We start from the raw sequence: 25619 nt of genomic DNA, 5'->3' as shown, positions 1-25619 counted from the left end.
TAAAAAAAAATAAATTAAAAATCCTTGCTTGAAAATAATAAAGTATCTCATGAAAAAAATATATTAATAACAACAACAGGATAGTGATTAGTGAGCGAAGTTCCAACTCTGCACGTATCTCGTAGAACCAGATATAGAATCACAGAATCATAGAACGGTTAGGGTTGGAAGGTACCTACAAAGGTCATCTAGTCCAACCCCCCTGAAAGAAGCAGGGACATCCCCAACTAGATCAGGTTGCTCAGAGCCTCATCCAACCTGGCCTTGAATGTTTCCAGGGATGGGGCTTCCACCACCTCTCTGGACAACCTGTTCCAGTGCTCTACAACCCTCATTGTAAAAAAAAATTTTCCTAATATCTAATCTGAATCTACCTCCCTCTATTTTAAAACCATTACCCCTCGTCCTATCACAACAGGCCCTACTGAACAGCCTCTCCCCATCTTTCTTGTAGGCCCCTTTGAGGTACTGGAAGACGTTATAAGGTCTCCCCAGAGCCTCCTCTTCTCCAGGCTGAACAGCCCCAACCCTCTCAGCCTGTCTTCATAGCAAAAGTGCTCCAGCCCTTTTATCATCTTCATGGCCATCCCCTGGACCTTCTCCAACTGGTCCATGTCCTTAGCTATCCCTTTGGAGACTAATTTCTTACCTAGGCATGTTTCAATATGGGAGATTAAGAAGTCTACTGAATCTGAAAGGCTATTACTGATTTTCAGTATTAGTAGATTAAGAAGCTATAAAGGAAGTATATAACATTTCATCCTACTAACTCAGATGTTGGCTTTCACCAGAGTACAAAACCCCAAAAAATAACAAAAAAAAAGTCACCAAGTTCTGCAAGCCCTTTAGTTAATGTAACCTACTCTTAGATGCGGATGAAAGTTTAAAAAAAAAAAAAAATAAATTTTAAATTACAATCTAGGGTACACAGCATTAAAGCAACATTCCACCCACCCCAATCTCTTGATAGTCAAGAGTTTTTCTTACAGTAAGAAGCAGTCAGATAATCTCACAAGAAGGTTACAGATAAACAATCAAAGCTTCAAAGCTTTTAATCTTAGTATGGTTCTATGATCTGCTGTTTTAGAATTCAAGGCTGAGAAGAATAATCCAGGTTTTTAATTTACTTATGATTACATTTCTAAATAACTAAACTATTTTTACCTCTACAATACAGAAATCTGCCCTTGAATGAGCAACTCATCAATGGCCTCAAAGACCACTGAGAAACTTGTGCTTACAACAAAACTAAAGAATAACTAAAGCAAAATTAGAACATTTAGGTACTCCAGCATGCCTGCAGTATATAAAAGGGTTTGGTACACTAATTTAGTAGTTGAAAATTATACTCAAGCAATATTTTCCAAATACACCCAAGTGACTTTGAACCAGAGTATTTCCTAGAGAGGCAAGCTGCTACAGAAGTTTCTTAGTCTCAGCAGAGAAAAAAAACAACCCACACTCAGCTGCTGCAGCTCTGCTGCTTTTGCTGCCTGAAGTGCTTTAATCTGAGTGCTGTACACAAAGCAGATGTGTCACTCTGGACCAAGGCCCGCTAACTTTTAATGTGATGTTATACCAAGTACCCACATTACCTCCTGAAACTGGACCTGGGGCCTAAAGTGCCTTAGTATGTATGAGAATAATATTGACAGTTTGTTAACTGTTAAGAGCCCAGTTGGAACACACAGAGTCTAATAAAGAAAGAGAAAGGGGTAGCTTTAGGAAGGTTTTTAGCCTCCTTTTTCATGCACTACATTGAAAATCATATAAGAAAAAAACACTACTAATGATCAGTTCACAATTCATTAAGAAGACTAAAGTATATAGATTAAAATCCTTCCAAGATTAAAATCCCACATAATATCTATCTGGAACATTAAGGAGATTAAAATATAGGTTTGTAGTAGAGAATTTGAACCTTGAACAACTCTGATCATCAAAAAGAAGATACAGTTAAGATAGAAACCAAAATATAACTCAAAAGAGGTGTGAGATTTTTTTAACATCCAAGGGAAGATGGGAAATTTTTGTTCCCAGCCATCCTTTTCAAGAAAAGTAGCTTTTATAGAAAATTAGGTCTGTAAAAGAGATGTAATACAACAGAGAGAGCCAGTGCAAAGAAGCCATCCAGACTAAATTGCATTTATACTAGACGTTTCTGAAGAAAATTAAATAGCTATGGGGGTTTTTTTTTTGATACTATAATATAAGGGACAAGGAATTGCATGAGGACATAAGAGATCCCAAGTTCAATTCCCTTCTCGGCCATCTCCACGTTAGTGACTTTGGACTAGTAACTCCTTTCCCTGTTACTCAATTACCCTATCTCAAAACGGGGACAAAACACTTACTTATAAAGCACTTTGCTCGTAAACAAAAAATGGGACAACATGCTGTACCTACAGGATCCGATTAAACAAGCACTAAAGTGAAGTGACCCTACCCTCAGCGTTCAGGTACTGTGCAGCAAGTAAGATCAGAAAATTGATGCAGTTAAAAATAAATCAGCACACACACACCAAAAAAAAAAAAAAAAAAAAAATTATTCCTGACCACTTTGCCAGGACTGCTCCTCTAGAGGTACTGCCTGCTTGTAGCAAGTTAAATTAAGTCATTACAGTATTAGATGCTAGTGGTGCACAGACGTTGTCTGTCCTCTTAACTGCTAACAGTGTTCTGTATTGTCAGTGTTTTCCATTCACTCAGTTTCCTGGACACCTCATGGAAATACGTGCAAAGCAGCTAGCCTGTTTTACACATAGGAGAACAAAGGCTACACAGCCACTGATTTTGACTAGAAGTATATTCTGAAACTATTCCAGAAGGGACTCCATCTCAGAGGCCTTTCAGCTCAGGTCTACTTTACAGTATTCCCTCTCCTGGACCAAGTATATTTTAAGAAGCCCTTAGCATCTTTAATATACTATCTGCCTTTAAAATACAGTAATGCCCTTCCTTCAGAACTTACACCTCTTAACTCTGGGGAAGTAGAGAGGAAGCTAGTCAATGCACATAATTGTGAAGTCCTGAAAGAGTCAGAGTAGGACCAAAAAGTCAATGGCTACTTTGGAAAAGGAAGAAATCTAATGCAAGATAAATTCAAGGGCCAAAAGAGCAAAAGTATTTGTTTAAATTATTTTACAGTGTTTGTTGTAGGGTGGCCGATTAATAGTTATCACACATTGAAAAAAAATCAGAGTGAATTGCTGCACACAGCAGAACATTCACTACTTTCCTCTATTCCCGATGTTCTACATGAGCATGTGTGGTAACTTAGACTGTGTTGCCTTCTCCCAATTCCAGCTCCTTTAGAATTATCCCTTTCAATATATCATTTTCTCAATCCTCTGTCCTTCCACTAGCTTCTTATTCCCAGCTCCATCCCTTCTCCTTGACAAGTTCCTTCTCCTTCTCCAGTTTCCTTCTTCAGACAGTGCTACCATGGAACCAAATTTCCAGCATGTCCCTCTTCCCAAATATAATCCCATCCTTCTTATCAAAATAGCCTAAAATACTCCCATGTCCACATCAGCTTCTGCAAGTAGTCCCCAAGTCTTTTCTTATTGCTGGTCTGCTCTACATGTCCATCACACCATTGTCGATGACCTGCCTGCCTCTTGTCTCACGATGTTTCATGTTCAGACCCATCTTAGAAGTACATCCCCTGTAACAGAGGTTGTAGCACTAGGACCCTCCCAAATAGCAAAACCCCAGCTTTCACTCACTCTTTTGTGATGCAGCAGTTTTGCTCTGTTACTCTGCTGTGCAGGGAAGAGTACCCTCTGCCAAAAGTGGATGTGCTGCTCACTTTCAGCCTCTCTTCTTCCTCCTCAGTGGAGATGACAAGCTAACCAGACAGCGCTACAAGCTTCAAGGAAAAGGATGGGGAAAGAACTAAAGAAGACATAAAGCTGGCCTACACTGTAGAGAAATGGGTCAGGCTATCAGAGAGATATTGCTGCTACAGTGTTACTTTTTTTTTTCCTGTAAGGATGGTCAAATACAGGAACACATTGCCAAGAAAGATTATGGACTGTTCATCCTTGTAGGAGTTCAGGACTCAGACTGACACAGCCCTAGGCAACCTGGTCTAATCAGATCTGCCTTGATCAGGGCTGGACTAGATATCTCTAGAGGTCCCTTCCAACTTAAACTGTTCTATGATATTTTGATACTGCATACATTTAACAGTATCACCATGCTGTTGGTACATTATCCACCATGCAAATCTAGTCTCCCTTTGTATTTTTATTAATTTGCCTTGGTTTTTTGAAACCAGTCTGTTTTCACCAGACTCCAGTCTCTTCCATTATGTCAGCTTTAGTCACTCTCTTCCCTCCCCTTTCTGCTAACTGGCTTATATGCTGCTTTCTCCTCAGCTTCCAGCAAATTTGTCTTCACCCTTCTTCCCATCCAAATCTCACCAGATTCTTTTTCTAATCCACCTCAGTGCTTTTATTTATGTGCATTCGCATCACTAAGCTTTTTCTTTAAACCTCCTATCTGCCAGGAATTTCATCAGCAAGAACCTGGGAGCGAAAGATTCCCTGTACCCACTTCAAATATTGCACTTTATTTGTTAAAAAGCAGCTGAAAGCATACATTTTTAGGAAAATACATGAACCCTGGGGTGGGGCCTGCATGGCTGCTCAACAAGATTGATGCACAAGTATTCTGCTTAATCTCAAGAGCTGTCCCACAGAAAAGACAAAAGTACAGGCTTAGTCAGGAGGTATTCACTGAAATGAAAACTTGAGACTTGACTTTTGTGAACTTCTTTCTGAACTTATCAGTCTTCACAGATCATACACAAGTTGCAATTTTCAAAAGCAAGTTAACAATGATATTTAGGAAGACTTTCACAAGAACAGTAATGCATACTGCATTCCTGAAATGATTAGTCACCGAAATACTCTGATGGTATTCCTGTAGATAAAATCTTACCATTCTTTAAGATGGTTAAAATACTTCCCACAAAAAAAATCAGTCTGAGACAGAAAGTGATTAAAGACTGAAAAATCTCTGAACTGAAAACAGTGTCTGACAGAAGGAAGCAAGAGGCAGTCACAAGAAGTGACGGTGAAACAAGTCTCGCACTGTTAGTTAGAAAGCGAAAGCACTGAGTTAGTGATGTACATTGCTGACTTTATTATGCTTTTTGACAAAAGCTGCACCAGCAATGTAAACCCTTTGTATAACTTTGATAGATAAAATATGCCATCCAGCAGGGTGCATAGGTGCAATTTTTTATCAAAAAAAGAAAATAACCAAACACCACACACATCTCCTCCTCTCAATTCTCTGAACAGAAGAAAATTGTGAACCCAAGTATGTTTTAAATTCTCAGCACTCAGAAAGCAGAAACATGTAGAGGTAGGGGGAGAGAGGTTGGTTAAAAAAGGACTTTTCATTAAGACTTCATGAAGTTGCCTATCTAGAGTGCACCTCCTGTATTTTTCCCTCCGCTAAAACAAACAGAATCTTTTGGGTGCTGCCACTTGCTTTGGAGAAAAGATTCAATGTTAAAAGACAAATTTTAATGTAAACTCAATCTAGTAGCTGGAAACAGGAGTCTCTGCTGAAAACTACAAATCAAACAACTAAGAAATAGCAGGTGGGATTTAGGCAGCTGAGAAAAAAAGCAAGAGCTGGTAGTGGGCACGCTGCCATGGAGCAGAAAGTGGATTTGGGGCACTTGGGAACTGTGGCAGCTCAGAGGACAGCATGAGGAGATTCCATGTAGTGGAGGATGTGACAAATAACGCTGGAAAAAAGCAGGAATTTGCCATTTAAAGAATGATGATACCACTGTATTGCTGGACAAAGGAAAAAACCTGCAGTGACAGTAGCACAAACTCCTCAGAGAAAAAAAAAACAGATTATGCTCAGAGGATGATTAACAGGAAACAACAAAATAACAGCAGTCATGGAAGAAAACTTACGGTTATAAAATGCAGTCTAGAATGTGCAGGAAGAAAGAACTGGGAAAGACAGGAAAAAAGCTACTCCAGACATTCACCAACCTTATGACTGCTCACCCTCCTTGCACAGACAGCACTGAGAAGTTTGAAATAATATCCATTTATTTCATTTGAAAATAAAAATTTTTCTTGTTAATATACTTCTAAATAATGTACAAAGCCACTGTAATTTTATAAAACTTAGAAAAACAACAAATAAAAACCAATCCAGAAAAGTAAACTGGCAAATGATATGTAACTCCACAATACTGAAACTTCCATCAAGGAATTTTAGAAAATTACATTCCCATGTTTGAAAAAGCTGGACCCCAAAATTAGTTCAAGTATGTCAGCACAGTAACATAATTAAGGTCTTTATGAATGAAAAACTGTCTGTATTAGGGTCCTTAAACAACTGATATGATTGCAATTAAGAGTAATTTCCCTAAACTAGTCCAATCAACAAACATGCAAAAAATGATAAATTGGTACAATTAACATTCTTGTTAAATACATTTCAACATATTATAATAATTATTATTAATAATTAATATGCATTACAGCCTTCAGGGTCTCAGTGCAAAAAATGACTGACAGACTGCAAAACTGACTAGTCCAGACAAAGCTTTTTTAGAGGACTCAAGTGTATAGCTTGCTAATTACATAAAGACATGTAACATCTGTAAGCTCAAAAATAAAAATACATAGCAGAACAAAGGCTCTCTAAAATCTGTTCCCATATGTATCTGTATTGTAATCTTTTCCAGTATTACACTGGAAATGTGTAGCAGGGTCAGAAATTAAATCTAGAACCTGTGGATGGTTTGATGAAATGCTTCAATAGATGAGATAGGGATTTCTTTTTTTCATCAACAGCCCTTATCTTTTTCAGTATTTTACCTGCACTGAAACATTAATTTTGTGCTATAATTGGTCACATTGACATTTAGTGAATAAAAATAACAATGTTAAACATTTCTAAATTCCTAAGTGCTTTCTTCTATAATCTTAACTTCTTTTACTATATTTTTTTCCAGTCTCTTGTAAAGGCAAGCAACACATAATGAAAACAGCAATTTCTGCCACATTAATCAGCCACTGCATAAAATGGAAACAAGGATGAAATACAGATCAAAAATCTCTACTGAAGAATCAGGTAACAATAGCTGGATTCAGATAGAGTGATTAGATATGCATTTTAACAGCAATTATTTTCTAGATAGAAAAGTGAATTATGAACCATGGGCTCTAATCTTGGTCCTGGAGAAGAACCTAATCAAGACTGACACCACTGTCAACTGCATAAGCATGATATATACAATCCTGAGTGGCAGCCCAGCTAACTTGCAGAGACTTATGTTGTCCAAAGCAGAGGTTGGCAGTCAAACTCAAAGCTCCTTTTTACTCTTTTTGCAGTATTCTAGCCTTTCTGTTTCACCAGAGATACATTGATTATAATGCAATTCAAGACTAATTCACAGCCACATATTTTGATATTTCTTCACAAAAAAAAAAAAAAAAAAAGCAAGACCAATTTTATTGCTGGCATAACCAAGCACAACTCTTCTGAATTCAGTGTGAGCAGTGAGAACATTTACTCTCACATAATTACATTATGTTCCAGTAGTCTTTTTCCCCCAAATTAATCACCATATATTCATCTTACATTATTAATCCCATCTACGAATCATGAATGTTAAAAGTATTGTCAGAGATCAACACTTGCATTTTATAAGAAAAATAATTGGATTAACCAGTCCAAATAAACAATGTTTACAAATCCTTACTCTAATATTATGAGATTATGTATATGGGTGCAATTTCACACTGTGGGAGTGCTAAGGATACTATGATTTTTCAAATGTATGACACTTAAAAAAGCCACCCACGAATAAGTCCTACTCATATGGAGAAGACTCAGGTTAATTCCCAAATATGACTGCTAACTTCACATGTTTCTTGAACATATTAAAGAAGAAAATACTGGTTAATCAATGGAGGTCAGAGTAGTTCCATCAGTATATTAACTGTCAGCAGTGCTGACAGAAAGCTAAACTCATGCTGCAGCTCTGGGACAAGCACCTCACCAGCAAACACTTAGTTCAATGATCACATCTGCCTTGGGCAGCACTATTGAAACAGCACTGCTTCTAAGTAACTATCCCAGTGACCAGCATGGCTTCCTGAGCAAGAGATTTGAAACAGATTTGGGAGTTTTCCAAGAGATCCGATTCAAAAAATCCTGCACGGAAGGTAACAAGCAATTGAGATCCATACAGCACCATTTGCAGAGGTACAGAGACCAGGATTCTGAAAGCTTTAATAAAGTACAAAAAAAGTATACTAATACACCTGGTCAATGATCAATGCACTAATGAGAATAGTACACTGCCATATAGATTTAGCATGAGAAAGGGCCATATAATCTGTACCAAAACATCAAATTCAAATATGACTGAAAACACCTGTGCATCATTTGGCATACTTGTGTGTGTGCATAGAATGGCTTGCAAGTGTACTGCAACAGGAACAATGTACACTCATCTACCAAAACAAGCCTGTAAATTTCTGAACTCAGATGGTCTTCCTTGCTCAAAGAAACTGAGTGTTGGGCCTGAGATCAGAAAAAAGGTGAACCTATGCTAGGTAATCTGATTTTTTGTTTTACACTTGAAAAACTTAGAACATGATTAACACAGCTGAAAAAAACCCCAAACTTTAAATAGTTTTTCAGCACACGTTAGTGAGATAAAGCATTAGATTTCATTCCAATTGGATCTTGCCCCTGGAGGTCATGAAGTGAGAAACAGACTTAAAGTACATAACCAATCAACCTATGTGTTTTAAAAACTACTGGCTTTTGGTTGTGGGGGTTTCTTTTTGTTGTTTTTTGTTTGTTTGTTTGTTTGTTTTTACCATCAAGCACATCTACACAAAATACTGGCTATATAAAGGAGGCACCCAAATGATGCATGTCAGAATTGTATTCAAGTTACTGCTAGAAATGAGCAATAACGCCTATCTGCAGTTAAAAAAAAATACAGTTGTTCTTCTGAAGAACTTCAGGAGGCTACTTAATCCTCAAGTCATAAAATCTTCATTTGTATCAGTGAGTGTTTTAAACAAAACAAGGAACATTTGGTGAACAGGTGAATACTTAAGGGCTAACAATCTCAAAAAAATTGAGACCAACTATTTGTAACAATGTTTTACTTTTGTGTGAAACAGACTTCTAACACTCTTAATTGTCAAGAGATAACAAAAGTGTCTAATTTACATCAAAGTAATTAGTCCTGGCTGTGCCCTTTCAAATCCGCTGAGACAGCCAACAAAACAGGGAATTTTGAGTGGTTATGAGTTAATTAGTAGTCTGATAACTACACTACAGATGTATCACTGTTAGCCATGACAGCTAACAGCAGTGTTGTAGTCGATGCCCGACAGCCTAATGAATTGCCAATCTTTACCCTGAATAGCAAAAAAAAAAAAAAAAATTACAAATGTAAATTGAAAAACAGTACATCTAAATATATTCTAAGAAACTCTGTGTAATACCATGTTAGCGGAGTATGAATATACTTAAGATATGGGCAACACCAACTAATTTGCAGATACTACTACTGGATACAGACCATCTTACAGTTCTAGAGAAGTTTGCCATCAGAAATTAAGTCCAAGAGCATTAAGCAGGTAACACAATTTCCCCCCTCAAGAAGTGTGTAGAGGAAAACATTCAGCAGATAATCAAATACAGACTGAGGGAAGCACTAAGTAGTTGTAAGTGTAACTTTCATGTCAACTTTGAATATTGCAGAACTTGCTGAAACTGAGAATTCCCTTCAAAACTGAGAACTTCATTTAACAAGAGCTACCTTGGTGGAGCAAAGTAACTTTACAATTAAAAATGCAGTGTAACCCAGAAAATTTTAGCAGCCTAAATCACTGGAAGAAGTTGCTAATTCAGTCCAATTCCTTTTTGGAGTAACTTATCAACAATTCCTAGTGCACAAAGTGAGGGGACCAAAACCGTATTCCCTTAAGTAAATACAACTAAGAGCAGATCGTTGCAGACTTAAGGTACAGGCAGAACCCCATAAACCCCACTGTGCCATGATGGGTCATAAGGCATCCTCTCCCTCCTCCCCCAGAAATGTGGGGATGGATAGGCACTTCCCCCAGATTCCTTAAATCCATCCTCAAAACAATACCTATACACACCTCTATTTACAGAAACTTGCATTTCAAAGCTGAATACTCAGATTCCAGAAGAGGATCCATCTGTTAGGATCATGCTCCATCTTAGGGGATCCATAAGCTAAGCAGGAACCTTTCTTCAATCTTTTGCGATATTTTGTGGCACAAGGCACAGGAATAGGCTATGCAATTCAGGCTCTCTTTAGCAGGTGCACCAATTTCCTTGCAGTACAGAACAGATAAAAAAACAAGCTGCCCATCTATTAACACGGAAAGAGCAGAAAGCATCCTGCTGAGCTGTAGAAATGTGTGAGAGATGTGATGATACAGGAAAAAAAGCTAGTGGCAAGGAAAGGTCAACAAAGATCGGCCTAGGATGCTATGATATATATATATACATACACATGTCAGAGGCAGCAGGAGTCACAAAAGATAGCGTGGGAAACAGAAGTCAGGGGGATGATTAAGGAAGAGGGTACAAGTCAAAAAGCATACAGGAAAAAGGTAATGAAGGAATCAGATTGCCAGAGCACAGAAACAAGTTGTATCTTCCTCATGAGTATTTCCATTCTGTCCATAACAATGCTTGAAATTGGAAGAATTGCCCTGATTATCAGGAATGTGCTGTTCCCTTTGTGCGTGGAAACTCATCCAAATTCAGCTGAGCCCTGTGCTTTGCAAAACAGTTTCACATGTGCCAACTAAAAACTCCGCAGAATTTAATAACAGTGTTTCTCAAAGACTCCACCTATGCTGAGCATGTTTTAATCCAAAACTCAGATGCAACAGCAAGGAAAAAACAACATCTCACACTGTAAATGAAGCCAAATTACACCATAAGAGAAGCAATGCAGTTCAAAACTGTAATTTTTTTAGCTTTATTTCAAAACAAACCCCATGCATTTTATGAAGGCCACTTCTGCAAAAATACACACACATGATGTTTTGAGGAATGCCCAGAAATTATGGTGTCCAGGGAAGAGACCATTACCAGACCAAACTGAAGTTGAGGAACCCTCAGCTTAACCCCTCTGCACATCCAGCAGCACTGTAGGTGAGAAGGCAGCCTGCAGGCAGCCCATGCACCAGAAGCACAGCTTTGAGTGGGCACAGGAGCAGCAAGCCTGTTCATTGATCAAACTCCTACCAGTTCCCTTCTTCTGGATAGTACAGGGCAGCAAAATGTGGGCCAGCAGCAGCCTGCTGAGCTGAAGCAGTATGTAACTTAAGATATTCTAGAGACAAAAACAAACTTACAGCCTAATTTTGGCATCCATTACCAGGGAATATTTATTGCTTTATTATAATAATCATTGCACCCATCTCCTCTGAGAAAAGGGATCGCCAGCTCAAGACAGAAGTATTTTGATGTTTAAGCATCAAATGCTACACAGGCATGAAAACAGAGTAAAGCCCATGTGACCTTCTAGCTAAAGAAACTTTCGCACTTGCTTAAGCATTTGCTTTATTTCAGCCTTTAATATGAGGCAAAATAACTCTTCCTCAGAGAGGATACTAGAAAATAAATAAAACATTATTTCATTACAATAAAAAGAACAGTTTATGCAAAATATGCAATCAATTTGAAATACATTTCTCAAAACTGTTTAAAATATTTTTACACCTCAATTAGCTGCAATCTGTTAACAAGACAATCATATATTATTTATGTATTCCAGAGTTTTATTTTCTGCCATGATTCTGCAGCTTCTAACACATAAGCAGCTTGAAATCTCAAGACTTTAATGCAGGAAATACAAAGAAACAAGGCATTAAAACAGGGTTATGTTGTACTCTGCCATTCTAAAGCTGTATGATAAGTACACTTACACAAGAAGCTGAGATAAACTATACATATACTTCTTCTCTTAAAAAGGTATTTGTTAAGGACAAATTTCATTTTTCAGGTACAATCACCTTGAAGCTACAGCAGAAATACTTGGCATATAGTCCTCTAAGGAATAACAGATTTACAACATGTGAAGCAGAATCTTAAGAAAGCTGTATGACAAGATAAAATGTTTTCTTTGAAAGACTGTAAAGTTGAAGTTTCTGTATCACTGGAAACAGGAATAATGTTCCTTAAAAGTACTGGTACCACTTCGCATATGTCAAGTTTAATTATTTGGTAGTTCAGAACAAACCCTTAAGAGATTTTATATGTAACTGGAGCTGCTCAACTGTAGGCTTAACAGAAAATTTAACTTGCATGAAAGCTACTTTTTTTTTTTCTTGATGAACAAGCACTGCAAATAGGACCTTATAAGAAAACGAAATCTTTGTGTTACTGCAGGTAGCTTTATTCTGTAAAAGTAGCTTCTCGTTATCCTGTTCTATTAAAAGTTCTAGACAAGAAAAGCTGAATGAAACGACGAAGAGAGAGCAGGCTGTAAAATGCTTAAGATTTTGCACGGTATTTTCATGAGTTGAAAGAAATTAACTAAAATAGACGATTTTACAAGCTCCGTCCAAGGACCTTCCCCTGTGTTCGTATGGCAACAGCCACACTCATGACACTACAACACAGCAACGTTAAAAATAAGCAACTTCAGGAAAAAAAGGCTAATTATCCAGCCGCACGTTCGGCCACGAGAACTCTGAAGGCAATTGTTTTAGTGTCGCTTTGCAAGTTTGCTCTCCGTCAAAACTGAAAGATCACGGGGCAGGGGTGGAGAAGTAAAAATAAATTGAACACTGAATGAATTCACGGCGAGCGCCATCAGCGACCGTCGGGCGCCCCGGGGCGGGAGCCGGGCACGGAGCGCCTAAGCATCCCGCCGCCCCACGCCATGCGGAGAACGCGTCCGCCGCCGGCAGCCCCCACTTGTGACGCAGCGGCTAACAGGCCGGGGGGCCGCCCAGGGTCCCTCCGAAGGCTGGAGTGGGAAGCGGACAGCAGAAGCCGCGGCCCAGCCCGGCGCGCCCTGCGGTGTGGGATTCCGCCAGGCAGGCGCGGGCAGGCCCGGCGGGAGGGGGATGGGAGGGGCCGAGCCGCACGGAGCGGGCGGGCGGCGGAGCTGCGGCTTTATTCATGTCGGTCGGTGCCAGCGCTGCCCAGCTGTCCCCGCTCGCTGCCCCTCGCCACCTCCATGCGCGCGGAGCGGAGGGCGAGGCCCAGCCCGGCAGCCCAGCCCGGCGGTCCCAACCGGAGATGGCGGTGGTTAGAATAAGGCACACTGGGTAAAAACACATTTATATACTAACCTCGCCGAGAAATTTTCCAACAATTCCTCCGTCCGACCACCATGCACCAGGACAGGAAACGGCCGCCTCAGCACCCGCCCGCCTCAGCACCGCCCTGAGCCACGAGGGCGGGCCTCGCGCCCCAAGCTACCACTGCTTCCATTGGGCACGCCGCGCCGTGCGTCACCGCCTCCGCTCGCCATTGGCCATATCCAGGACCCGCGCCAATGCCCATTGGCTATCCGCTCGGGGCTCCGCCCCGCGGCTTCATGGCGTCTCGGTTATGCTGGGTTCGGGGCCGCCGCTGCCGCCATTTTGTAGCGCGGGGAGCTAGGCACTGGTACGTCAGCGAGGGAGCTAGGGACTTGGGCGCCATTTCCTTTCCTAGGGAGGGCGCCCCGCGGTAGCGGCGCTCAGGGACGCCGCGGGTCCTTCGGCGGGAACAGCGGGGAGGGAGGGAGGGAGGGAGGGGAGCGCGGGAGGCTGGGCGCGTCCTGAGGAGGCTGCCCTTGGCATTACGGCTGGCCTCCCACAGCGGGGACGGAGCGGCGTGGCCGGAGGAGGCGGTGAGGAGGGACTGCTGGCTCAGCCGCGGCGCGTCCTATCCTGCTGGGCGCCGCTGTCCCCGGCCTGCGGCAGGCAGTGCGCGGGGCTCCGTCCCTTGTCAGCGTGGGAGCCAGAGGGAGGGAGGCTGGTGGAAGGGTGCCCGGGCGCGATGGCCTTGGGGAGGGGCTGCGGCTAGAGAGGGGAGCGAGCACCCTGCCTTTCCCCAGCCTCATCATCTACTGCCATTTCAGTCCAGCTCTTGTGGATAGGGACTGTTCTTAAAGCAAACCTTATATTTATCCTTACGTGTTTGTTTTTTTTTTTCCGTACGGAAACTTACGGAAACTTGCCAACAACTCCACAGGCAATTAAAGGGTATTACAGTTATTTTGGTAGACTTTCAAGAAAACCTAACTGTGCTCAGTTAACATGAGCTATCCCCATAGCCCAGCTCTGTAGAGCTTACTTGACCCTTCTGAACATAACATATAAGTGCATTTTAAATGTTTTGCCTGAAACTACAGATAATAGTCTACATTCCTGCAGTCATACAAACAGCCAAAACTAGGTTATTCCTGGATAGGCCTAATACAGAGCAATTTTTCTTCCTTAGTTTCAAGTTTTCCTTCTACTTTCTTAATTGGGAACTTTCACCCAAAATAAAAATTACAGTAATCAGTTTGAGGCATAGTAACAGTGAAATACCTAAGATAAAATTCTGTTCTGGGTTTACCAACTCATTTATGTTAATAGATTACTTGTTAACATATCTCGTAAAATCCTACAACTCAGTATTACCCATGTTGAAGTGCTTTATGTTTCTAGAATCAACATCTGAGAATGTCTTGTTATAAAAAGCAGGAATATACAAACAATGAATGTCTTGTTATAAAAAGCAGGAATATATAAAAAACAATGACACAAAATTGTAAGTTAAATAAGCTACATCTTGATTGCAGAGTGCCACAATACCAGACAAATGAAACTTTTCCACATTCCTGGTTCTGGGTGTGTGGAAGGTCCCATAGAGCACAGGGAAGAGAAAAATCCAGCTGAAGGGACTCAACTCTGGCTTTTATAGTCCATACCACAACAATATGGAGAGCCTTAGTTCTTCCAAGCTTTCCTCAAATTTTAATAAACCTTTTTTTAACTACTGCGTTCAGGTTAAAACTTGGAATAGTGAACTGAGCAGAAATGGGAGCACTGTACTGCTCTTCCCAATTACATTTTTAAAAATGAAACAAAAGCTCACTTCTGCACAGATGTTTCAGAAGCACTGTTCATCCACTGCTGATCATATACCAAAGATAAAAAAAATTAGTAGCCCAAGTCATGGAAGACGGTGAAGTCTTAACCAACATACAAAGTTTGAACAGTGTTACCTGAACTTGGCCACATCTGTTAAATCAAAACCCTTACATAGACATAGCTGGATCTGCTATTAATACTGTCTTTGGAATCATGTCATCCTTCTCCCTGGAAGCCTGCAGCACCCACTGAAGAGCCGTCCTCTCAGCTGCGCTGCTTAGAGCCAACAGCAAGCATCAGTCCTGTTGCTGAAACTCCAGAGGACACAGCCATGTATCTTGGTGTTGAATACACAGAGAGCATCAGCAGGGGTATGACTGCCTACAGTATGAACTGCTTAAGTACAAACTGCTTAGTTTCTGAGCAGCATTTGAAGGGAGTTAATGGACAAATTCAGGCCCAGGAAGTGAAAATGATTAGCAAAAGAAAGTACATATAAGGAAGGATTAAAAGGGAAGTTGACAGAAATGTGCAAAGATGAAATATGGTGAGGTTAATGATGTATTCTTACTTTAAGGAGGAAATTTCCTTTAGAAAATAAATCAACCCATAAAAATTATCAAGTATCAGTTACTAGGCTCAATTTAAAACATCTGCATGTTTATTGTCAGGTATTCTGTAATTAATCTACTGCAGACTTCTTGAATTTTGCAGTACTGATTCTAGGCTACAAGAGATTTGAACAGAGCTTTGCTGTACTATCGCTGACATCTATTAATACATTTAAGATAGTGATTTAGGAGAAAAGCGTATTAAATTTACCCAATGTGTCAACATTTTAAAAAATTGTGTATGACACAAGCCTTTTATATTTAACACAGTTAAGAGAACTATGTGCCTAACATTTGCTTGACAAAGTAGTTTAAAGAGGGAAAATACAAACCTTAGAGCTGTGTAACTAGAACAGGACTCCCAAGCACTGTAAGGATACAGCTACATTCAAAACACCACACTGAAGTAAGTGAAGATAAGGATTTGCTTTAGATATTTATTAATCCAAGGAGATCTTCCATAATAGAAAAAACAGGCTTTACATTTCCCAGCTCTTCCTTTAGAACTGCATTATCCTTGAAAATAGAATGGATAAGTACAAGTTCTAGGAGGAAGACCAATTTTAAATTTGACATAAATGTATCACTGAAATTGATATATTGCATCACAAAATGCACTATTCACCACCAACAACAATGCAAAATTGTTTTGCAATTTATATAAATACATTTCTTGGAGCAAAGGAAAGCAAAGTTCTAGATCCATTCTTAAAAAAGATGCTCCTTGCTAACCAGTCTAGCAACACAAAAAAGCACCCTTTAAGTAAGACTGTATTCCTCACACCAAGATAGAATTCTTCTCTTGACTTGTGACTTGAAAAATATATAACTGTTCCAGAAATGACAATGGCACTAAATTGGTGATTTTACCCTCATTTTTTTCATCTGCTTTGAATATAGAGCCTTCTCACTGGTGCTCTGTTGTATCTTCTGCCATGAGGCAAAAGTGCCTCCTCTCTCCTAAAAGGTTCTCTTACATTTTTGGGGATACATAACAAGATAAGCAGATATCCAACAAGCAAATGTATAGAAATTATTTCTGTCAAACTGGGCATTTTTCAAGATCAAGGAATGCACAGGAAAAGGCATGCTGTAATTATGTCTGTCACCTTTTTCTACAAAAATAAAACCTTGTCTAGAGATTATCTTGAGGCCAGAGTACACTTGTACGTGCTCATGAGCTACATATCTACAAAAAAAAAACCAGTTCTGCTATATGTACTTGGCCAGTCAGCTAAAGATTCAGAAGTACTACCGTGGTTCTTGAACCACTACTATAATGGATACTCTCATTCAAGGCTTAATTTTTTCGGCTTTTTTTTTTACATTAGGTGCAATATCCATCCTTTTAAGTCCACAGTTTGCTTTTAAAGTATCCCTTTGGTATTTGGCTAGGGCAACATGGCAGTACAGTCCTGGCTCAGTCTCTCACATTAGCACTCTGCACAGGGTTTGCTCAAGAAAGGCAGACCAGAGAGGATGGACTAGAAAAACCCGTAACACTTGCCAAGAGAAGTGCTAGTGGTTGTGCAACAAATGGAAGGCAGAGCGTGGTGCTAGTCAGCTTGTCAAGGAAATCCCAAACCATGAATTCCTGCTACTCTGCTGATGCAAAAAACCACACCACACAAACCAATTTTCTGAAGACTGCATTTTGAATATCATAATATATATATGTGCATTTCATTTTTACAGATATAAACCCAGTTTATTTCTAATCTGTATAAATTTTGGAGGCTTACATTAAATTAAGGTAGCTTGTTTAATATCAATCGTAACAGCAGGTGACATTTTTATATAAAAACAGCCAAAAAAAACCCCAACAAACATTTGATTTAAAAGACCTTACACCAATGATCTCAAGGCAAGATCAAAAACCTATGGAATTTTGCTTTTCAAAAAGAAAAAGGGGGCATGTAAGCCAACCCATTCACAGCATCTCCCTGATGGCTTCTTCATACAGTGGTTTTGATAGTGGTCCCAGAGGGAACTGTATTTTGCCTCTCTAGCTAAAGTACTATTTACTGTAGCAACTTTGAAGGAAGAAAATAGTGGCTTCAAAAAAGAAAGGTTGGCAAAACTTCAAATACAGTGTCAAATACAGCACACACTAATGCTGGGAGTGCAAAAAGAGAGGGAATGAAATGCAAGAGTAGTGCACCTGCACTACCATGTGCTAGATAAAGAATATTTTGCAAAATTAGGAGTGGGAAATTGCATTCATAGATCATAGCCGAGATTAGCCAAATTAAATGATTGTGTTTTTAATAGATTGCATATATAGATGTTTCATATCCACACATTTCAATCGACTCTTAAAAGCAGAACTTCACATCTTATTTACCTGCTTTAGAGAAAGTAACTTTTTCTTCACTGCTTACAGTACACACTTGTATCCAAATTTCACCTTGTACAGTGAGATCTTTAAGAAAAACAAAGGACATGGAGGGTGTTGCTATTTTTTTTTAGCAGCAATGAAATATTAACTCCTTTTACATAACCGAATTCAAGTCACAACTGCAGAGGTGACTGCACCACAAAGTCATCAGGTACAAAACTGCTAGATCATTTTAAATTAATAACTTGAAATTATTTTCCCTAATACATCCCTTAATTTTTATGTTTATTTTTTATAAACAGCAAACATTTTGCTATTTTTGTACACAGGCTAGCAGGTTTGTTTCAATATGAAAGTGCTAATTCATTTACAGATTTATCAGTTATGTAGTGCTACATTAAGTGTCCAATATTCTACATATGAACAATCATGATAAATGGAAATTATGAAGATTAAGTAAGGCTATCTGATTACTTTCTCTTATTTACATTAAAAGAATAGACACCCAATAGGGAGAAAAGGGAAATAAATCGGGCAAATACTTATACTGCCACAGGTGTAAAACTGAAGTCTGCCTTCTAGCTTGTACTGTAAATGAGACATTTTAAGTTGTCCTGCAGCCCATGCCTAGTTTTTTTTTCCTCAGAAAAAGAAAAGCTGCCTTCATGACATCCCCTCCCGATTTCCGATTCCCAAAGTGTGTCATTTGAAGCTTTAGATTCACATTCTTCCTATCTTCAAAAAAACCTCTGGTTTGCTTTTCCAGTATTAGGTTTCATGATCAGGTCCCACTTCTGGGGCTTTCATCCAATCTATTTATCAATTAGAGTGAGTGGTAGATAACATGAACCAGTTCTGGAACCACTATTGGGAGGAACACAAGCTCTTCACTACAATCACACAGTAGCAGGAAAAGTGATAATTCAATTCATTCCTGGGGCAGGGCCTCCAAAATTAAATGAAGTGGGCACAACCGGAGCATTGAATTTGTATCCTCCATGCTTTTCAATCATTTTGGATTCTAAAACAAAACAGAAGGAAGATATTTTAGGGCGTGTGTAGGGGGGAGACTAAGATTTTGTGACTGACCATTTTGAGTCTCTGAGATACGGGTTTAACCTGGGCTTACCCAAGAAAGTAATCAGCACCCACAAAGTGGAAATGTGCCAGGCCCCAAACAAAGAATGGTTTGATTATTCATTTATTTATTTAATTTCCTCAATATTGTTACAGCTATACGTAAATGAATTTTTATTTTTAAAAGCCCACACATCTGTAATTTTCACATTTCAGAAACAAGACCTTAAGGAATGCTGGACTTCTGAACTTCCTAACATGGGCCCAGTTCTTTCTGATTAGCATTAATAGAGTTTTTCAGTCAAATGAATAGCAGACCACACGTATAAAAAAGGAGTACACACATATTAGCTACATTTTCAGTGTTCCAATCTCAGTTGAACAATATAGGCAAGAATAGCCACTGAAGCCCAGAAACAGACTTTTTAGAATACACACATTTCTCCCCCATACCCAAGCAGATTATTTGGAGTTTACGTTACTAGACCATGTATATATTACATTCTGAGAGAAAACTACCAAGTTTATCACTTTTCATTTTCAGCAAACCTTAAGATCTTTAGGCATCTGAGGTCCACATATCCATCACTAAGTGACAGTTAAGCTGTCTGGTTTTACTAGCTGCATATTCCATCCTTTGAAGATTACTGTTTTTTACAAGCTCTAATACATGGACAACTGAAAATTAGGTTGGTAAAGCACAGATAGAAATATGTATTCCTATCTACCTTTACTACAATCTAGATAATGCAGAAAAAGGTATATATTATTACCAGCTCAGGCTAAAAACACTCAGCAATTTCCTATTTCCAGCTGAAGAGCTTTCTCCTACTTCAAAACAGTTTCTCTCTCTCTCTCTCCCTCAAAAATGTTGCCATGGCTGATGAAAGAGAGGAGATGACCTGGGGAGCATTGCTTTGTCCCCTCGCGGCTCCACAGTGCACAGAAGACAAATCTCTTAGCTTATGAAAACTCTTCTTAGCTACATTAACGAGAGATAATTATATTCCAAATCATTCTATCAGGATGTCCCTGTGTGTGGTAGATAGCCTAAATGGAGTATCAGTATGGTCTGATACAACACAAGAATTTCCTGTAAGGGTCTAGTTGCTTAAGTTAAACTTCACAGTCTGAACCTAACTTGCTCTGTGAATAAGCATCTGAAAAATCCATGACCATTCTTTTTCACAAAACGCACAAGTAGTATATAATCTCAACAGTATGACGTCTAGTGGTTGATGGTCACAGTGGAACTGTATTTTATAACCATTAAAAGTGAATAATTCTGAACACTTATAAGCTTTGTGAGGTAATTTAGGCTGTTTTCTGACAAAAACTACTTATAAAATATGCGTTCTTACTACCAGTCTTTTTATTGAAAAATTTCTGAACTTCTATTTTGAAACATCTTGTAGTAATTGCTCAGTAAGATGCAGAATATGAGACTGGACTGATCACTCAAAATTCAGCCTCGACTTTAGGGAGTGATCTATATTGGCTTACTCTCAAATACCTGTGAAAACTTGGAAAAAAAAAAAAAAGAGAAAACAGAAGATCTGTATATTTCTGTACTGAAGAATAACAATCTGAATAATTTAATAGCCTCAATGATGTAGCTTTACAGATGGATACTACTTCCATAATTTCGTATTTTCCCACCCATAGAATCAATATATCCCAGCTGGACTATATCACACAAGGAAATAATTTATTAGCCACTTAATGTGTTTGTTACCATACCTAGAGTTCACCCACCTTCAAGTAATCAAATAAATTGTTTTCAAATCCAAGCAATTATGACAAATACACTTTTATTTACTTGGCCACTTCATTAAGACATTTCTGTCATGCCTTACACCTGTGGTATGCCATACAATTTGTGCACTGAGGCATTGTGACCTGACAATCCTAAGAGACTACTAAAATCTCTGGAGTGTTAAACCAACCCTACTTTGATGAAGTCATTATCAAGCTTGAATTATAGACATTTTCTGTATTATGCTTCTTGAGCACATAAACAGCATTCAAACAGCAAAAGAAGCAATTAATTGTATAAAAGGGGGAAAATACCATGTGCTGCTCGCCTCTGATCTGCTAGAGTTGCTATGTCCTGCAATTGTTTTCTTTGTTCTTCATTAAGACCCTGGGTTAAAGCTTGGTACCACACAGGGTTACGATTTTGAATTGCTGCAAGAGAAAGTAAACATAAGCAAAAGGGAAGTGTTCATTAAAATGTTCTGTAACTAAAAGCTTATAACTCACTATCATCTTAATCAGAATAACATTCTGTTAGAGTTACATAATTCAAGATATTTAAAAACACTAATACAACCTCCCACCATAAGTTAATCCAAACATCTCCCCCTGCTCTGAAAGTTTAATGATGGCTTCCCCTTTCTAAAGAACGAACTTGTTCAAAGTGCATATTGGAAACCCTGTTTGAAAGCTTTCAACAGGTTCTAGTTTACAATGGTATACATTAAAATTAAGTTTAAATGTAACTTCTTGGCCAGAAAAAAAAAGTTACTTACTCTGAAAAATTGTTTTAAATATCTGATATTCATCAATAGGGTTGTCTTCATCATCAATAATTGTGGAATAGCCTTCCAAAGCAGTCTCTTCAGCATCATCTTCCTCCCAGTCCTCATCATCTCCATCTTCACCTGCCTGTTTTGCTAGAATTTCTAAATATTCTTGACCATCTTCATCAATGTCATCTTCATCACTCCCCAACTCCTCTGAGTTAAGTATCAAACACAAAAAAAAAAAGTTTATCTCAAGAACAGTAAGAACAACTCTTTAGGAAGGTGTCTGATTATGCAAAAGAGGGAACAGAACTGATACCAATACAGTGCAGACTAGAAAGGGGGAATCTCATTTAACTCCTCTGCTAGTTTTCTTCCTAGATACTCTTGCCTCTATTACACCAACTGTGTAAGTGCAAAAGGAAAATTTTATTGTCCCAAAAATGTATATAGAAAAATGTATATACAGATAGTATGGAACAGCACTTCAAGCAAAACAGTATTTGTGCTCCAAAGAAAGTTTGAAATAATCTGATGAAAACACTTTTAAAGGCACTTTCAAAAGGGCTGTTGAAAAGAATGCTTGAGAAATACAAAATGTAATAGTATGAATTATGCATTATGACAATAGTCTGGAGAGTCCAGAATTCAACAGCAGAGGTAAAGAAACTGGGCTTTAAGCAGATAAATGAAAACTAACCTCTGAGTGTGGAAAACTGTTCCGAACTATCACTCACAAAGACACCAGGCTGATGACAGAAAGATAAAAACAGGGAACAAGAACTAAACGCTTAAGCGGAGTATAGGGAAAGGCAGAAGAAAGAAGTATAGGGAAGTTGTAGGTAATTTTGGACTTCACATGAAGACAATGACAGAACGTGTGAAAGTTTGTGAAATGGGTGTATGAAGAAGAAAGTCTATAAAGGCTGATCAAGTCAGTCACAGAAAAAAAAAAAAATCACAAGAACTGCTATTTTCAATACACAGCTAAAACAGCAACAGCTCATGGGACAGTTTGTAATGTACAGTGTATTAGAAAAATTCCTGGTAACAGCTTCTACTGATGCTTGCCCCTCACTCAAATGGGAGACATGCTTCAGTAATAACTCCTTTTGGTAATGACAGCATCCATACACAAAAACTAGTTTGATATGATTTTGAAGAGACTCTGCCTAGGAAGTTAGTTTTTAAGAGGGACTGGAAAGTAAGTCAGTTATACTTGAAAATTATTAAAAGATGCCCACTGTTCTACTGCAACTTTTGATTTTTGGAACTGGGGAACTCTGAAGAATTCCACAAAGGAAGTCAGCATCTCCATCAGAGAAAATGAAAACCACAAATTAACAACAGTATTTCAGTTTCCATACCTGTTTCCTCATCATCTTCAGCTTCATCATCATCATCACTGTCATTTTCATGCTCTGCATGACAGGCATATGCTCTTTTCAATCCATTAAATAAAAGGATAAAAGCTGGAAGGATCTGGCCAGCAACTTGATTTAAAACTTGTGGTATTTGCTCCAGATCAATAAGAGCACATAAGCCAAGCACACACATCTTTCTATCATGAAGTCTACGAAATGAAAGAGTAAAACAGTTACAAATTTTGTTATGATTTGCAAGCAGGTAATATAGAGGTGTATCACAGAGAATAATCTTCAAAATTAGAAACACTTACCCCAAGAAACAGTCCACATCATTAAGCCACTGTGTTATGAAGTGATTAGTGACAGGCTCTACATTATTGGGAAAACGAAGATTTTCCAATGTATTTAATAGTAAATGAGGATTGTAATACAAAGCAGATATGGCAACCTGGAGGCACATTGTTCGCAGTTCACTTGTTTTCACTTCTCTGGTCAATCTCTCCAACGCAGCTTCCACAAATAAGGGTATGCACTGAAAAGTGAGAACCATTACAAATTTAGTGACCAAAAAGAAATTTTCCAGTGGTGTATTTCACACTAAGGTTGAGAAATGGCACAAAACCAGCCTGGTGCATAAATACAGAGATATTTATGGAATAAATTTTAATTGCCAGCAGAAGTCACATACAAATATGAAATGAAAAGGTTTAAAGATTTAATCTACTCTGAACATGGATTTTGTGACATCATGCACAGAAAATGTAATTCCTGGTTCTGTAATACCGTGTTTTAAAAATGAAAAATAAGAGGAAATGTGTACACTAGAAGTCCAGAAAAATCAACTTAGTCTTTTTTAATATCCACAAAGTCAAGAGAGATTAACATTCCAAGAAAATAGCTGTTCAAAAGAATGGTCTCTTCAGAGATGCCACGCTGAAAAATAGAATTTGCTATAAAAGATTTGCTTTCAAATAAATTAAAAAGTACAGTTTATAGGGATCATATCCACAAGTGTTAAAAAGCATGCAAAAAAAGTTTTAATAGCTATTATACAGTGCTTGTCATGTACTACTGTACACAGCAGTAACACGCAAATTCATGTCTCAAATTCCAACTTCCTCATCTGCCCAATAGTCCTGATTCCTCCATAACATTAATTTGGATTCTAGGAACTTAATTTTCATTCTTATTTATTTCAAGGATATTAACTTGACAGACTGAATAATTTTCATTAAGTATTCACTAGAGTGAACTTAGAATATAATTAATTGACTTTTAGAACCAAGATGCTCCTAAAACAGTACTCTTCCAGATTCAGGAAAACACTTTACATTAGAGTTTTGCAATGTCCCAAATTCTGGAGACAAAGTGTGCAACAGCTATCTCTGCAGTGCTGTTAACTGAACCATAGGACGTGTGAGACTGAAGTAGAAGACAGGGTTATTAGTTACAGTATACAAACTTCTTGGAATGGAACTCATGTTAATACATAATCAATTCATATTTGACAATAAAATCTTTTTTAAATATTAGTTATAGCAACCAAAGTTGTTACCAACCTGATCAATGCCACGCCCTTTACACTGAAGAATAATTACTTCTAACAGCTTTGCTGCATGACATTCTGCATCTTCTCCAGCAACTCCTGTAAGGACCTGAAAAATAACAATTACTGTTGATGATATGCCTTCAAGAAGTACTTTCTATATACCGCTTTGCTTTGAAAAGTTAATATAAATTTGCCCACTCTATTACAATGCTAGCATAAACACCCGTCAGTAAAACAGCCAAATCTACAGCAATGACTCAGTAATACAACTAGAGACTGAAACATTGTTGAATGCAGGTAAAACTAATCCACATGTACAAATATTCAAAAACTCTATGGATGCAGAGCTTACGACAGTAATGATAGCATCAGCTGCCATTTTGCAAAAGTTTATTTCCATATACAAACTAAATTTTTCTTGCACATTGATGTACTGAAATTTGTAAAAATTATATTTACAAAGTTGGGATATCCAGTGGGAGAACATGCAATACCTAAAACGTCTGTGTTAAAGATTACTATGCTCACCTAATAAAACACTAATCACTAAGAGGTTACAACAGGCTAATTTTCTTTTTTATATATGTAAATACACTAACATTTTATAATCAGCCTTATCAGCCTGGTTGCAACTTGTTTTCAAATACAGGCTGGCAAGAGTTATTCACTATAATATCTAAACATCTTCAAAATAATTACTTAGGAAACATAGTGGGCAGGGAAGCTGAAAGTTCACCATAGTTCTCTTAGACACAACACATGACATGCAGAAGTGGAAAACTGAAATCCTCACAGATTACGATTAGAGATTATAAAATACTAACACCATCTTATATAGCAGTATTAATTTCCTTACATAGGACTAACTTTCTGGAAAGCTTTATAGTCTACATATTGATTGGACAAAGAAAGCCCAGTTGACAGCTACATATAATACACAGGAGGTGAGAAGCTAAGTTAAATACAGAAAACACTGCTCAGAAGTGACTGAACTGAGCCAGAACAACTGCATTCT

General features: G+C 38.4%; 2 protein-coding genes across 4 annotated transcripts in view; both read right to left on the bottom strand.

Moving 5' to 3' along the window:
• The window catches only part of ZNF143 (zinc finger protein 143), a 43733-nt gene extending 30274 nt beyond the window's left edge, over positions 1-13459 (bottom strand). Inside the window, exon 1 of the mRNA XM_086750040.1 lies at positions 13362-13459. The gene's annotated coding sequence lies outside the window, so the exon portion shown is untranslated. The remainder of the gene's footprint in view (positions 1-13361) is intronic.
• Positions 13460-16165: 2706 nt separating this feature from the next.
• IPO7 (importin 7) overlaps positions 16166-25619 on the bottom strand; it is a 38640-nt gene continuing 29186 nt past the window's right edge. For all 3 annotated transcript variants that reach the window (XM_086747990.1, XM_086747992.1, XM_086747991.1), the window contains 6 exons: positions 24615-24710; positions 23367-23587; positions 23056-23261; positions 21695-21901; positions 21234-21350; positions 16166-19107 (listed from right to left, as the gene is read on the bottom strand). In XM_086747990.1, coding sequence (XP_086604116.1) covers positions 19010-19107; positions 21234-21350; positions 21695-21901; positions 23056-23261; positions 23367-23587; positions 24615-24710 — 945 coding nt within the window. In that variant the 3' untranslated portion in view covers positions 16166-19009. The remainder of the gene's footprint in view (positions 19108-21233; positions 21351-21694; positions 21902-23055; positions 23262-23366; positions 23588-24614; positions 24711-25619) is intronic.

This window comes from Chlamydotis macqueenii, chromosome 5 (genome assembly GCF_036417535.1).
Source record: "Chlamydotis macqueenii isolate bChlMac1 chromosome 5, bChlMac1.mat, whole genome shotgun sequence".
NCBI classification, from domain to species: domain Eukaryota; kingdom Metazoa; phylum Chordata; class Aves; order Otidiformes; family Otididae; genus Chlamydotis; species Chlamydotis macqueenii.
The sequence above is the reverse complement of the archived record's forward strand: the minus strand, read 5'-3'. Positions and strand labels throughout refer to the sequence as shown.